This window comes from Anopheles ziemanni, chromosome 3 (assembly GCF_943734765.1).
Source record: "Anopheles ziemanni chromosome 3, idAnoZiCoDA_A2_x.2, whole genome shotgun sequence".
Taxonomy (NCBI): domain Eukaryota; kingdom Metazoa; phylum Arthropoda; class Insecta; order Diptera; family Culicidae; genus Anopheles; species Anopheles ziemanni.
This window is the reverse complement of record NC_080706.1, coordinates 10748655-10764665: the sequence shown is the minus strand read 5'-3', so window position 1 is coordinate 10764665 and position 16011 is coordinate 10748655. Positions and strand designations below refer to the sequence as shown.

The 16011-nt window shown below is 44.8% G+C and overlaps 2 protein-coding genes across 2 annotated transcripts; both read right to left on the bottom strand.

Annotated features, from left to right (window-relative positions):
• Positions 1-4750: 4750 nt before the first annotated feature.
• On the bottom strand, positions 4751-6479 carry LOC131284046 (odorant receptor 49b-like). Its single transcript, XM_058312901.1, has 5 exons — positions 5956-6479; positions 5432-5686; positions 5233-5332; positions 4888-5148; positions 4751-4816 (listed from the first exon to the last, which is right to left on the bottom strand). The coding sequence occupies exons 1-5, from the start codon at positions 6477-6479 to the stop codon at positions 4751-4753; spliced, it is 1206 nt and encodes a 401-aa protein (XP_058168884.1).
• A 1439-nt stretch (positions 6480-7918) lies between these two features.
• Positions 7919-14634, bottom strand: LOC131284045 (alkyldihydroxyacetonephosphate synthase). Its single transcript, XM_058312899.1, has 5 exons — positions 14528-14634; positions 10476-10562; positions 9207-10398; positions 8937-9041; positions 7919-8281 (listed from the first exon to the last, which is right to left on the bottom strand). Exons 1-5 carry the CDS (start codon positions 14632-14634, stop codon positions 7919-7921), a joined length of 1854 nt encoding a protein of 617 aa, XP_058168882.1.
• Positions 14635-16011: the final 1377 nt, after the last annotated feature.

Sequence of the window (16011 nt, the reverse complement as noted above, 5' to 3'; positions counted from 1 at the left end):
TTAGGTCCGCAGACTAGCTGACGATTTTACGCCTACTTAAGAAAGCAACAAAAGCCCATAATCGAACGCAGTGGCCTTAAAGGATCCGTTTAACTGCTGCACGCACGTGATTCGATCTTCTGTTTACACCGCTAACTCACACAACACATCCTAACCATTCGCGGAAACAAGGAAGGAATCGGTTGGGTGAAAAAAGGTTAAAATCTTCGGAGGCAACCGAAAGACACTACCGGCATGTAGCCGGTAACGCTTCCGTTTGCCTCATTAGCAATTCCTCACCAGACGCTCCCGTCAGCACGTTTACGATTTCTTTGATCTTTTGTACGAAATGACTCACAAAGAATCATTCGTGTCGATCGAGCAGACCCCCAGATGCCTTCCTCATGACTGAAAGTGATTGCATCTGATTTGCACCGCTCGTTTACCCGGGATTGCTAATAGTAACATTTGCCGGTGACTTTTATCGATGCAATTAAACATCAAAGTTCTTGTGAAATGAAACCCTCGCAGGGTAGAGGTAGAGCGTGATGCAACTTCATGGATAATATGTTTAATTTCTTCTAGCCCTCTCGATTTGGCATCCGAATGATTCAGACCTCTAGGGAGTCGGCAGTAGTCTCACTGTGATGTTTAATTTATCGCATGTATCTGTGCACGGCTACGCAGGAATTGAGGAACATGTTGTTTAATCCGATCAGTTGCGGTGTGGATCGTTCACCTTCCACGAGCGGGATCCGGCAAGTTTCAGAATAGAGACGGAAGTTGGTAGAACTTGCGGTGGTGGTACGCATGCAAAAAAACGCAACGGAAACATCGGCCACCCTTTCCGGGGTCCCTTGTCTTCAGTTTCAGGAGGCGCCAACCACCCTCGAGCGTGATAAAACTCCACTCGTGATCGCGACGCGTTCCCCCCTCCCTCGGACGCGATCAACGGTCTCGGGCAGAACGTAAGGAGGGCGTGAGGAGCGAGTATGGTGCGATTAAATAAAGGTGTGCGTACGGCGGCGGAATCGTCGATAAGTCGCCGCCATCGTCGCCGATGACTCAGACACTCGGGCATGTTTTCTGGAGGGGTTGGAATGACCTTTTCGCGGAAGTATCGCCGCTGCGTTCCAGCCAAGGACGGCTGAACTTGTTCGACACATCTGGACCGGAGGAAACCTCGTGGAAGGTGGTAAGACCACATTAACGAGGGGGACCATTGCCGGACTGCTAGGGTTCAACGGGCAATAGGCGGAAGTGACGGATTTTGCGCGCTCAAGGTGCAACGATCTTGGTGTGGTCATAAGTACAAGAAGGTGTCCAGTCGAAGGTCAGACACATACCTTGCCCGAGGAGCCCCCAGGGGATCGGCAATAAGGAAATTTTTATCTCCAACAATCACTTCAGATACCGCAAAGCGGTGTCAGCACTTATTCATCTGCGTGCAAACCGCAAAACAATGGGGGAACTGCAGCCAGAGACGTTATACACCCGGCCGCTATTTTATCGCCTCGACAGATATGTCAATCGGGTTCAAGTCGAGTAGATCGATCGCACCCGGTCCGAAGCAAAAATGTCACCTTCTATTCGCTGATGTTGATGTTGGCTCATTACGAAACGTGGTTCTCAAGTCCGCTGCCGTAACGAAGACAATGTAATTAAAAATAAAACATTTACAGTTATCGACAGGCACGGTGAAGTGAAAGCCGAATCTGTGATTCACCTCAACGCTGGTATATCTGTATTGATCTTTTTAACGTTCGCTTTGTTTGTAACGTGCACGTTTTTATTGCATTTTAGAAGATTACTCTTCCAACTAAGATGTTCTCAACGATGATGAATCACCTCCATCAGTCTCCGACTTATCCGAATGGTTTGGTCATTAAAAGTTCCGAACCACGGAAGTCTGAAAGCCCCAAACGGTTTTGCCATACCCGTTCCAATGATGGCCAGCGGGATCCATTGTTGGCGTAACGCCTTTTTGCTTAATGTGTTTGTTCCCTGGTGGGTCGCCTATTTTTGGCGATCGATCTCTTACGAAAATTAAGGTAAAAACGAACCGAATGAAGTCTAGTTTTTTTATGTTGATGTAGTCGACAGGATTATAGTGATCATAAATGTCTATGTTGGGATTTACTCACGGGTACAATCCGGTCATTTTGCGACCGACCGACCGGCCCAAAGTCTTATTTACGACCGTCAACATTGCAGACTGGATCTCGATTTTATAGTCAGTATCAGTAATATATTTCCCTCCTTTTCCTTCGAACATAAATTGTCATCATTAAATGAGATAGTTTAAAAAAAGCTGTTTTCCATCAAAAACTCTTCACACTCAGTGTCGATGGAATTTAGGCCTGTGCGTGTTCATCGGAGCCGGGAACGACCATGTGCTACTGTCTTCGTTGAATTTCGATGATTCGTTTCCCAGTTGAGTTGGGTCAGTCACTTCTGTTCTGGGAATATGGGGCGCCTCCATAGCACATTATCCGGTCCGGCGTACATACCTTTGCTCGATAAACTAAAATTGATAGGCGCCTCTGGAGTTCGTTTTGGGAAACATGTGAGTGCGTCTTAATTTAGGCTCCCTAAGCCGAGCTACCCCCAATGGATGATGAAAACCTTACTACTACTCAGCGAAAGTACCGTAATCTCTTGTATCTTGGACTTCTAAAGTTGTATCAGAGGTAAAAGGGATGAGACATAAGGCTAATATTAGAAATCAACGGTTTTTTTTTTAAATTAATTTACGTGTAATGCAGATGAACACTGACTCATTCATATCAAAGGCATCTTTACATAGAACAGTATATATAAATTATTAAAACTAATCAAAAGGTTATATTTACGACTAACAACACACGTTTTCCGAACCACATTGCCTAATGTATGCATGGCTATCGTTACCACTTCCTCGACCTTGCTTTGCGTCAGCGTCCAGAACTCTTCGCATGAGTCAACAAACAATCGTGGTGTGCGTTAAAATTTCTTCGAACAAACGTGACAGGTTGCTATGACCGATCGGGCATGGATCCTCCCAGGTTTGCCTAGTCCTACCGGCTCGCCGGCGATCACGATTCGATCCCGGATTAGTGGCACGTGTAAGGCGGTGTGATCAAGTGGCGGTGTCTCCGTCGTTTTTCCCCCTTTACGAATGACTTCGATGCCATAAGCTGCCCGTGGAATCAGGCGAGCTACCCGGCTGAGCTTTGATGTACAGGTGCAGGAATTGCGCATAGCGATCCCCGGTCGCCATCTAATGGCCGCGACTGACTCATGAAAGAATGAAGTTGCGCGACGATGTCAGCTTAATTGGTTCCAGAGTAACCGCTTTTGCTGTTTCTGTTTTCCAGTTTATAATGAGGAAAAAATCTTTCGTCACCCGCAACAGGTCACCCCTTACAAGGTTACAGCAGGTGTGGGGAGTAATGGGAAACATCATGAAGGGTAATTAGCTTCGGCAGATTCTAACTGACTCATGACAGTACCATGAGTAAACTCCAGCTCGCTCCCTAGCGTTATTAGTTGATTTCATTTTTGGAAAAGGAAATCTGACGAAATGCTATGAAAAGGATTGCAGAAGCTCGTGTACGCTCAAACTCCAACGTCGTTGTCCCTAAAATCAAGCCATTGCGACCCGGAGATGGCAATGTCGCTGTAGTTAATTTTTGTTTCATTTTCTACGGTTCAAACGCACCGCATGGTTTGGCTTGTTTACGTCATAGCGATGCGAAAATGACGTACCGTTGAGTGAAGCCATCGGACACGTGACGAATGTCCTAACCAATATCGTCATCGTTCGTCAGTGCGATATAAACGCACGGCTGCAGACGGTGGAATCACCGAACAGGTGCTACCGAAACGAAAGCTACTGATAATGTTTGTTCGTACACTATCCAACCCCTGAGATTGTCGTTTGAAAACAACCCTCATTATATGTATAGGCTGCTCAGCACAACTTGTTCTACGGTGCGTGGATGACCTGACGATCTAGGGCAGGGTGTCTATTTTTAATGCCCATTTTCGTATGACTCAACCGACTGTGGGTGAGATGCTCTTTAAGGACATTAATCCGTAAATTATGATCTCGCTGAGAGCACTCTTTGACAAATATCAACAACGCTCCTATACAGCAACGCATTGCAGCTGAGTTCTGGTAGTTTGTTTATTTGTTTGTTTGGCGCGTCTCGCCTTGCAGGAAAACAGAAAATGCGCATCGAATCTGATCGTTTTAGCAGAAGGCACTTACCGATGCATTCCCTGTAGCACTTTCCGATGAGAAGGGTAAAAAGTAGTGATGAAAATTATGAACTATGTTGAGAGCATTTACGGAAGATGTTTATCTTGATAACACATCGTTCCATGCAGACATTTGTTTAGAACTAAAATTAAGAACAGATTAAGAATACTATCGAAAAGCAAGTTTTATTCCTTAAAACGTATTAATTGCCGCTTCCGTCGCAAACGTTCCGTTAAATTTTGAACAGGTTAGAGGTGCTGAAATAAGGTATAGCTTAAGGCGCAAGGCGATGATTTAACCTACCGCTTAATGACATGCTATGCGTATTGCATATCTGAAGGGGCTTCAATTTCTTTTGCTGATCTGTCAGGGTGGATCGTACACCATAATTTAATTTGAATTGTGCAAAATATTTAGCTTGCGAATTAGTGCCACTCTTTGAAGGCTTTCTGGTGGAATAGAATTTGCTTTGTTGATAAAATTCCCATGTTCAGTTTTTAATCGAATGCACATTTGAGACGGATGATCTCAATTTACATTTTCACCCAAAAACTGAGACATCAGTGTGAAAATCGTATACGCTTGTTTTAAAACCTGCAATAGATTATTTTGTAGCTGTAGCTTATGCTAAATAATCAAACAGGCAAAATCGACGATGACATTACCTGCGCAAAAGACACGCGTGTAACAATGAACAGTTTCGCTGCTGTCAATTTGACCGGTCGCTGCGCTCGGAACAGTACGAATGCCAGATCGCGCTGCTCAAGATGCGACCGGGTGTACCAGGAGCTGTGAAAAATCGCGTCGGCAACCGAGGAACTTTCCTCAATCAGCTCGGTACCCAACATGGCGAAGCAGAACGTTTGAAACATGCAGTAGTTGATCACAACCAACATACATATCATCAAATGAGTGTCGTTGAAAGCCTGGAAACAAATTTGTCAAAATATTTCGATTATTGTGTCAATAAGTGACTTATTTAAAATATTCAACACAATCGTTATACGCACAACGGAGATCACCGTCATCAGCAGACAGAGGGAAAATATTGTCGACGTGTACAAAAATAGCATCTGACCGGAGAGGATTTCCTCCAGGGCTGAAGCGCAACTGAAGTGGAGATTGAACAAAAACACCAAAAATCACAGATCGAAAGTGCATTACCATTAGTGAATCATTTATCAAAGATTCATTTCACATTTGTCCTACCGCAAGGTACAATCATGTAGTGACACGAAGTTTTCGATTTCGGCATGCCATTGAACATCCTTACCCTGCACCGTACCAAGCAGTCTAGCTTTAATGCGAAGAATACGGAAAAGGCATGCAATATCGTAGATCATGATCCAGACGAAGCATTCCATTGGAAGAAGCATCAGACCGTGTAGTAGAAGAACTACATTGAGCATGCCATTGAACGGCAGCCATATCCAAAACTCAGTTTTATAACCTGGAATGAAGTAGCTGTAATAGAAAATTTTAATCAAACCAAGTATATTCAATATTATGAGTGTACTTTTTGTTAACAAGCTCCTGAAGTCAACCACTATGTTTTCGAACTCAAATACAAGAAAAGATACAAAACAAATGTCGGACTTTGTTGAAAAATTTGAAACTAATACCGGAAACAAAACAAAAATAAAAAATCCAGATTGTCAAACTAAGTTCTCACTACTATCATTCCTCAAGCTCGCTCTCGTGCGTCCAAATTACGACATGTTAACTAGGCATACCATCCTTCGATCGGTGTCGATAGAGGAACACTATAGGTGCCCGTAATGGCATACTTGATTATTACGTAGATCATTGGGAAAATGCCGTATACCATGATATTGAATGTCACTATCGTGCAGTAGTAGCGCGTCACATAGTATGCCACCTTGCGCACGTGTGTCAGGACAGCTTGAACCTCGGCGTCGGGATCGGACTGCACGCTAGTATACGTTCGCTGTAGATCGTAGAACAATGACTCCCACTGCCGAAAGTTGTACACAAATGAGCAGAACTTGTAGAAGATAGTAAAGAACACGATCTGCTCGGTGACCGCCTTTAGCAGCAGCGTAACATTATCCTGCGTAGTCACAATGAACACAAAGCTCGGCATGACCCAAACGAGCATATAGCTTCCTACGTTCAAGTAGCCCCTAATTGAGAATGTTCCTCCAGGCGCCTGGTTCCATAAACTCAGCTTCCGCAGCATCCTGATACAGAGCTCCATGAGGGGAAATTGTCCATGCTGACGCTCGGCGTGCTCCATCGAAGAGTTCCTGTTGATCTCGGATGTTATCTTTTCAATGTTTACAATTGTACCACAAACCACCAAAATCTGAATCGCGGCTCGTTTGGTGAACCTGTTTTATAGGGGATCCAATTAGTGAAGAGCCGGATCCTACAGCTGACGTTTTCCGATGCGACATTTGGTGACCTTTAGCTAGAAATTACGACTAGAATTCCTATCGTCAGCCGTTCATGTTAAGGCACGCTGTCTCAACAAAACCAAACAAATCGATGCTCGATTTGGCCCATTAGCTGGACGGGGGTGAAGCTAGTTTGTGCAACTATTGAATTTAATTATCATGCCAATTATCGGACACACTGGTTCACATTGTGCCGACCTGCATTATGCAAACCGTCGTTAGGAGTTGTTGTGGTTTATTTTCTTACTCGAGGAGCTGGTACTGGGCGGACGGGGTAAGGAATGCAAACAGCAGATAACAAAACGATACCGTGCAGCGCAATGAAATGGTTGGACGAGTTGATGCACTTTAATAGTGCAGCAACATTCCACTCAAAGCATTCAAGGGTTTTTTCGACAGCCTAACAGTTCCCGAAGATCCAAGGTTATTTTAAAAATAGTCTAAAAGTGATAAATCTAATAACTCATCAGGAAGAAATCCTGATAGTTCGAATCTATTCTGATTGATTCTATGTTCAGATAAAGAGAAGTCTTAGTACGGATTCAATATAGTTGAGTTGGCAAAATTCAAGCCCACATTCTTACAATCATCTCAGTTTGATATGTTTTTGTTCGAAAATAATGCTTGCTGAAAACAATGCTAATAACGTTTTTCGTTGGACAAGGAACATAGATTGAGCTGCAGCTGTTTTTTCTTATATACTTTTTATTTCACTTAAATTCGCACAAACAAATTTGAGAGCTTCAACAAATGACCACTTCCTGCCGATACCTTCAGGACGATTAACAGAAATTGCACTATAGGAGAGGAAAAAACCACACATCAAATCGCACTAATAACAAAGAATGTAAAAACATAAACTAAAACCAATTTCAATTGCTGGATTGATGACTTAAGGTAAAGCTAGATGCAACTAACGTAATGTACAGCAAGCGACTACTTTGGATTTTTTGACGCTGGAGAGCATAAGCATGGAATGTAACTTTTTCTTTACTCTTCACGTTTGGGATTGTTTTTGTAAGTATCGCATAAGATATAACAAAAGCGTATTGTGAACACACACGTAGATCCACTGGACTCGATGAAATGTCGCACTACAACAAACAGAGTTGTTTCGCCCTGCCTCGAAACTGCCATTTCCCTCCGGTTTGAAGCGCCAAGCAGCAAAATGTATCCGTGCGGCTTAAAGATTCCGAATTCCACTCTGTCCAGTGGTGTTGATTGGTTAATGTTCTGCGCTCGATCCCGTTACAGAACTTCCGACGCTTCCCGACGACCTCTACAGCTTGGCCTTTAGGCTGGTTGGCGACGGTTCAGGCGGTAGGAGGTTACCGGCGGCGAAAATGTTGTTCGGATCGAGCTCGCGCTTGGTGGCCTTGTAGAGCTGCACGCCCACGTCGGACACACTCTGTGGATACCAGCGCGATCGGATTTTGCCGACGCCATGGTGGTGCGAGATGGAACCACCGGACGCCAGGATCTCGTCACGCGCCTTATTTTCGATCTCCTCGTAGATGTGGACCGGGTTCGCGAAGCCGACATGGTTGAAGCCGAAGTAGAAGTATACGCAGGCACCGGCATCGTACGTCTGCGTCACGCGGCAGGAGATGAGGTAGTATTGGATGTTGTGTTTGGCACATTCCTGAAAGGAGCAAAATAGAAGAGTATTAGATAAGAAAAAAAATTATCGATGGATTATTTTTATTGCAGAATTTTAATTCCCACATTCGTAATTTGTAAATATTGAATCGAAATCATCATGTTACATGGACGAAACTTAAAAGTTGATCGTAAAGCGGTCCGAGACGAATCCAAATTCCGAGACAAGTTCCAATCATGTTCAATATCGTATATTCACGTACTAGAGCACAACGCAGGAGAACAAATCTCATGGAAAACATATACCTTTTAAATTGTAATCAAAATGTTGTTCGTTAATACACTGCAATACCGTTCGTTAAGAAAAAATCAATGCTTATGCACTTTTCAAAAACGCTAACGCATCGCATTCTAAACAACACAGTTGCTGCAGTTACGCGTGGGACAGCAGGTTGGGTTGAAATAAACAAACAATAAAAAAAAAACCTCAACTGGAGAGCTTTGCCCTTCGTCTGACTTAGGCAAGTAATTAGCGAACACCTGATTTATCTAACACTTCACGCTCTTCGGAGAGCTATTGGTTTGGTGGCAGTAAAACACAGCTCGACACTCACTGTGAGGGGACTGTGTTTAAGGCGAGGGGCTATCAACAGATGACAATTTGTATGGCTGTTCCGAAACGATGAACTCAACTTTACCTTTCGAACGCAGCTCTTGACGTTGATGCACAGCGATTCGCACCGGTCCCAGGAAACCGAGGTCTCGAACGACTCTGCAACGATGCTGTACTCGAGTGCCAAGTCCTAGCGGAGGGAAGCGGGAAAAGAGAACAGCGTGAAATTGTGCAAAGTAGAATAGAATGACCCTTTTAGGGTTGAAGATGTTTGTTAGATGTAATCGATGTTTGCTAATCGGCTCTTATGACTGTTTGACGCCATTAAACCACTCGAACAGCACGACACACTCACCCTGATGTACGCGATGACGAAGGTTAGAATGTAGCCCTTTTCGCCGTTGCTGCTGCCGGCCGAGAAGCCACCGTACCGCTTGGCGATCGCGAATATCTGCGCCTCCTGCTTCTTCACCTGGTCGGCGTGGCCCTCGAAGAGAAGCGTTGCGATCGCGATCCGATTCAGCTGGACGCGCTTTACTTGTGTGAGGTAGGCCCGCTTCAGCCGATCGCCAATACCGTCCAGCAGGCCGCCAGGCACCTTCAGCGCCTGTCCGAACACGAACTGCTCGTTGTCGATGAGTCGGATGCTGGCGGGCTGCAGGCGCTCCCGGGCGACCTCGCGCAGACACCGAACTCCCGCCCCAAAGTCGGGGAACACGAGCGACCCGTAACGTCGGACGGCTGGTAGGGGTCGGATCTTAATGACCACCTCGGTCACCACGCCCAGCGTGCCCTCCGAGCCAAGCACCACGTGGTTAAAGTCCGGCCCGGAGGACACGCGTGGCACCGCCAGGCCGCGCTCCAGCACACCGCCCGCCCCCGTCACCATACGGACACGCACCACCAGATCCTCGATGTTGCCGTACACGTTCTTCTTCATGCCGGAGGCGCGCGTTGCCACCCAGCCGCCAAGTGTGGAAAACTCGTAGCTGTCCGGTTCGTGGCCGACGGTGAAGCCGAGCTGGCGCATTTCCCGCTCCAGGTCCTGTCCGACCACGCCCGCCTCGAAGCACGCGGTCAAGTTCTGCCGATCGAGCCAGAGCAGCCGGTTCATCTGGGTCGTATCGAGGGCGGCGATGGGACGCTGCTCGCCCTCTGGGCAGCTAACCGACCCGGAAACGGACGTACCGCCGCCGTACGGAATCAGCACCACGTTGTGGACGTTGGCGGCGCGCACGATCTGCAGCACCTGGTCGTGGCCGGTCGGGAAAATCACCACGTCCGGGATGCGCTTGTAGGTGCCCGTACGGAGCATATGGACGTCGTGCAGGGTCTGCCCGTGGCAGCGGATCAACCGATCCTCGCCATCCTGTGACCATTCGACCCCGTGCCGGTCGATCGCTTCCAGAAACTGCTGACAAGGTACGGGCGCTGGGAACGAGCTCGGCACCGGGACTCCCTCGCGCCGGTCGCTCAGGTCCACATTGAAATTTTCCACCACATAGTCACGCAAATGCGGCAGCGGCACATTTCCGCCAATTGGATACCTAGGCGGGAGGTTGATCAGCGAAAGAAAGAGGAGTTAATGAGGTATACGAATGGCGAAATATTCTTTCGAGCTTACCTATCACCGGAGAACACGATCGTTCCGTCCTGGTACATAAACCGGGAGTCCTTGTAGCCCCAACCGTTCCATTTCAGAAGCTTCTGTCTGAGGAAACAAAATTAACACAGCAGGTGGTTAGAATAAACGAGCGAAGTACTCATTAGGGAACACATATAAAATATTATTTTAAAAAGGTTTAAGTAAGCTATTTAAATTTATAGTTGTCTTAATTAGATAAAATATTTACATTAGTAGTACTAAATTGTAGAATTGTGTTTTATGAGTCTTTCGAAAATAATATTTCATAGAAATCATTGGAGATTCGAATTTTTAGACCATAGAGATAGATCAAACAAAAGTTAAGATTACATTCAAATAGTTATTTAGCATGATTGTGGTTATATAATTGTTAACTCTATCAAATTGCTAACGAAAGGCAAAGAATGATATATTTCAGTTGTTAACTGGTTTAACATAAAAAAAAAAATGAAAAATTAAGACCGACTTCCACAGCAACTCGATTTTTTTAGATTTAGCTCCATCACTTGTGTGAGTACAGTACTGTAGCATTCTCGGGCTTGCACTCCTGTCGTATTGGATCTCAATGATCGGTTACAATATGCTGAATGTTTTTAATGTCAATCAATCCATAACACTTTGATTCGTAACAAGGTACATTAATGTTTTCCTTACATTTGTAAAATAACACGCAACAGTCTTAAACAAATATAGGTAAAAACTGAGTCGTATAGGGGACGTCTTTTGAGTTTATATCTAACTTTATTGACTTCGCTACAACAACTGATTTGGTGGTACACTCCGTCGATGCCTTGGAGCACACCGGCAAAATTATGCCTAGATCGGTTGGGTCCTACCGTCCTGCCCTACCAGGCCACAGGGCCACCAAATTTGCGCGTAGAACTCGACACCGATCGGCTGTGATCGATGGGCTGCACTATTGCGTACGCTTCACCGTGGCCGAAATGCGATGTAAGCATGATCGCAACGCTTCAAATGTAATGAAATAGAAAATATCGAGTTCACAATGACCAGATATTCGTTTCGTACTGGGGCGTTTTTGGCGCCAACAATTTTAACCCTGCCATTGACAACCTGGTAAATGTAGTCTAGTTCTGCGGTACTTGAGGTGAGTTGTTGGGGAACTAAATATTTAATTAAAAGACTGAACGTATGAACGGAGCAGTGTGGTTTCAAGTGAAACTAAAGCTAAATGCTTTGATTTTAATTTGTACTGCTCAAAACGAACATTCTATACTTGTTATAATACACAATCCTAGGGTTTGGCTTCACACCATGTGATATGATAACCGCCGGTTATCGGTTTCGAAAACACGCTGAAGCCTATGGATGCCGGGTGGATCCCAATGGTAAACATACCTCAAAGCCTAGGCAAAGGTATAAATGTTTGATCATGAAGAAGGAGGGCACAAGAAGGGGACTACCAAGCGAGAATCCCCAACGAGTTCTCTGCCCTGGACACGGTTGCACCATGCCTTCAAAATCCGGGCTCCGGGAATTGATGGATGGATTTTGCAACAACCCTGCCCTTTTTTCTACCCAAAGGTGGATCGCACCGGAACGGTTGGGTGACATCAGACGACCCTGGTTGTGCAACCGTGGCCGGATGGAACGTGTGTGATTAGATAATCCCGGACCGCACAAACCGACGAAAGGGAAACCAACCGGCGGAAGAACATTGACAATCGTTGACGAGGTGAAAACGATAAGCTTCAATTAGAAGATAAAGTTCTAGTACCTTAAGGGAAGATAAAGCACCTGACAATGCAAGGAAGTAATTGTTAATGCGATGCAATACAACCCGACGTAAGGCACCATCGGAGGGTAATTATGATCGTATCTGTTTTTCGTAACGCGTTTCTGTAGTAATCAGTTTTAATTGGTTAAGTCATTCTCCGCATTTGACTTTTAAGCAATAAAAATTTGCTGCTTGAACAACCACTGGTTTACCGGTGTGAACAATTCCAAAATTAGCTCACTGTTTCGGGTGTAAGCGCTGGTATTGCTTCCTTTTTTCGGTCTGATTTATTTTTAGTTACACACTAAAGTGCCGCCGATGATGATGAAGATGGCCGCTACCATAAGTGTTTGACCTATATTTGGTGTCTTGTTTCGTGTTGTTGGCCCATGAGTGAGCATAGAACATACGAAAGGCGTTACGAAAAAGGTTTGGACTGTGCCTCTCGCTACTGTTTTACTTTCGCTTTACTAAGTCGCTTTACGTTAATAAAGCAGATAACTTTAGATTAGAGTTGTGTAAATCTGATTCAGATTCACGAATCTGAATGAATCTCTGTCTCACAAGGGATTAATGAATCTTTCGTCTAGAGATTCATAAATCCTGAAGACACACTAACTGAAGAAAAGTCACCAGCCAAAAATGGGTTGAGGGACCCTTGTTTTTTGGTCGTATTATCCACGCCTATGAAAGAATTAGATTCGTGACAGATCCATGAAAGATTCATGAAGATTCATTGAGGTTTCGAAAGATTCATTAAGCTTTGAAGATTTGAATCCGCAAAGATTCATGAATCCTTCTGAATGAATCTTAGGTGAAAGATATCTTTCTCGAAATGTACATTTCACGATGAATCGATTCATATGAATGAATCTCGCGAAAAGATTCATTAAGCAAAACACTACTTTAGATGCGAGCTGACAAATTCTCTAATAAATAAATAAAAAACAATGAGTCGAAAGAAAACTTTGAAAATATTCTGAACGATTTTGCCAATTTTTTTTTAACGGTCAATCACTATGCAAAGAAGATAAGAAAAGTCATAGAATAGTACTTCGCACTATCTGAAAACATTTTTCACCAGAGCTTCGAGCCGTTTTGTTTGAGTGGCTCCATTGAGTCCGTCCATCTTTTCTAAGGGTTTTCTTAACTATATGGTCAGTTGAAGTGACATTCCGGGCCAAAGAGCGAAATGCTATTTTTCCTTCCGCATGCTTTTATGGCCTCTGTTGCAATTTCTGGTCCCGCAGCACGATCCGTGGCCGAACTAAGGATTCCTAATGATTTTTAACTTTAGTTTCTAAGTGACAAAATAGACAAGAAATCAAATCAGCTGAGTTCGGTGGGCAGGAAATGTCTCACAACATCAAACAAGTTTACTCCGCGATCTAGCTGGAAGAGCGAACATATTATCAAACGTAGTTCTTTTAATGTTTTGACCACGGCGGATTCAGTTTTAATGATAATGCTGGTAAAGTTGTAACCATTTTCCAATTTTTTGCATGCAAAATCGTGAAAAATTGTTCATTTTTTTTAAGTGAAAATGTTAGGTTAGAAATTATTCACGAATGAAACAAACAGAAAACATGGCCGTATAAGGTGAACGAATCGTTATAAAAAAACCAAGCACATGCGAGGATTTTCCGCTGCAAGTACCTGACACGTGGAAACTTCGGTTTTACGTTAGCACGTGCATGCGTTCGGAGTTAGTTGGAAAATGGCACCAACACATTCGGAACATTAAACGAAGCCATGTGGCCGACCGAGACATAATATGCACAGAGTAAAATGAAAAAAAAAACCCTCCTACAAGTAAACTCCTGCTCAAAACAAACACAAACCAGGCAAGGGAAGAATGGTTTTCCCTGCTGGAACAAGGGGGGTGCGCGTGTGCGTATGTGTTTTGTGTTCGACTACGTGCTACGGTCAACGAACGCCTGGGAAAGTGTCAGGACTCGCTGCATGCTCCCGGAAAAGTCAAACACACTCTCTCCCACTCTCTGCTAGCCGCTCTCCGGGAGTTTTCATCGGCCGGTGTAAAAAGTGCACGTTTTTCGTCTCGAGATGGCGCTTTTCCTTTTACCAACTCGAAACAAGTATTTTACTCCGATCCGCAGTGGAGAGTGGTTGCAGGACGCAAGCTCTTTTAGCCCTTGAGGAAAAGCATGGAAAATTTGTCGCATATGACAAAAAAAATCACAATATTGGTACTCTTGTTTTTTCGGTTGAAAAATCGAAAAATAAAACTCATGGACGTGTCGAAAATTATGTAAAACAAAAGCGGGACACAAACCTTTGCTTCGGGATGGCACTGATGATTTTCCTCGGCACAGTCGGATCAAACTTTGCCCCTACTGGCTGGGTTCCGACAGCGTCGGTTTGCTCGGCAGACGACGACATTCCCGAATCCGCTTTTCACCACTGGGAACCTTTCGTTCCAAAATTCCTCCGTCACGGGGCGGGCACTTCCGTCAAGGTGCTGCAGATGGCATAGAGCTGCTAATTTCACAACGTTACTGGTGGTGCGTGCGGCTGACAAGTTGCCGCCCGAAGCAGCAGGCCAACGGTTGTTTATTGATTTTTGGCGTTCGCATTCAGCACCGCATCCAGCGCGCATCTAGCGTCGCGAAGAAAAACTCCTTTTCCTTCCGGAACCCGCAACGCCTGGCGAAACACTCGGGCACAGTCAAGTCGAGAACGGGGTGCGAGACGGGTGGGCACAAGCTGGCGCTAAATTAATGTCGAGACGAAGCTGCGATTACAATTAATTTCAGCCAACCTCGGCACGCTCGGTATAATCGGTTTGAAGAAGTAAAATCTCGGACACGGAATGTTGTGTGGCGTTGCGGTGCGGACTTCACGCCAGCCTTCACTGGGACACTGTGAGCACCGGTTGGACGATACAGGCCACTTTTTGGTATCGATTAGTTTTCACCAGCGAGCTGTGAGAACACCGCAGGCAATGTCCTTTTTTCTTAATGTACCAATTTACTGTCCTTTGGGAGTAAATTGCAAGTTGAATGCAAATTATTAACGAAAAGTAAGGACTGGGCTAAATCACACGCTTCGAATGGAAGAGGCCCCGGGGCAGCGAAGTCACACGGTACACCAGAGAATCCCGTGCAGCGAGTCCGAACCACCGTCGTCGAATAACTGGTGCTTGGAACTCGCTTGTGAAAACGCTAGTAGCAAAAGACGTGCTAGAAAAAGAGGGAGTGATAAGAACAGCGTAGCGAGAAGGAGAAAATTCAACCGCGAAAAATCGTACGCCGGGAGAGTAGTGCAGGACCGCGTGATAGTATATTTATATTGCTAGCCGTAGGCATTAGGCGAGAGAATTTTAGAGAACGAAGGAGAACGAGAGAAAATGGTGTCCATTTCACCCTGTAGTGTTCAACCCCCTTTTTCGGTTTCCAACAAACTCCATCAAACAGGCCGCGTGATGGCGATACAAATGACAGTTCCGGTGTGGAAATGCATTGTTCAATTTGCCGGTACACCCGGGACGTTTCAACGTGCCTACCGGCTCTTTCAATAACGCGTGCGCATGGTGGCTGGTGTTTGCTGAAATTTTTATCTTGGAGTTTATACGCAAAGTGTACGCTTTTAAAACACGCCGAACTTAGCCATCAACAAACTAAATTTTTTGAACTTATTTCTTGAAAAATTTGTAACTAACAAACTTGTTAATTTCTAGATAAAGTTACACGTAATATTACAATCAACCGTTTCTCTGTCGATGTTTATTCGCAATTAAATGGAAACATTTCGCATAAC

Coding starts and splice junctions, on each gene's coding strand:
- LOC131284045 (XM_058312899.1), bottom strand. CDS start 14,634: ATGTCGTCGTCTGCCGAGCAAACCGACGCTGTCGGAACCCAGCCAGTA. Junction 10,399..10,475: donor ATCGTGTTCTCCGGTGATAG/GTAAGCTCGAAA, acceptor CCTCCCGCCTAG/GTATCCAATTGGCGGAAATG. Junction 9,042..9,206: donor TCGTCATCGCGTACATCAGG/GTGAGTGTGTCG, acceptor TCCCTCCGCTAG/GACTTGGCACTCGAGTACAG.
- LOC131284046 (XM_058312901.1), bottom strand. CDS start 6,479: ATGGAGCACGCCGAGCGTCAGCATGGACAATTTCCCCTCATGGAGCTC. Junction 5,687..5,955: donor TCGACACCGATCGAAGGATG/GTATGCCTAGTT, acceptor TTTCTATTACAG/CTACTTCATTCCAGGTTATA. Junction 4,817..4,887: donor CACGCGTGTCTTTTGCGCAG/GTAATGTCATCG, acceptor AATCTATTGCAG/GTTTTAAAACAAGCGTATAC.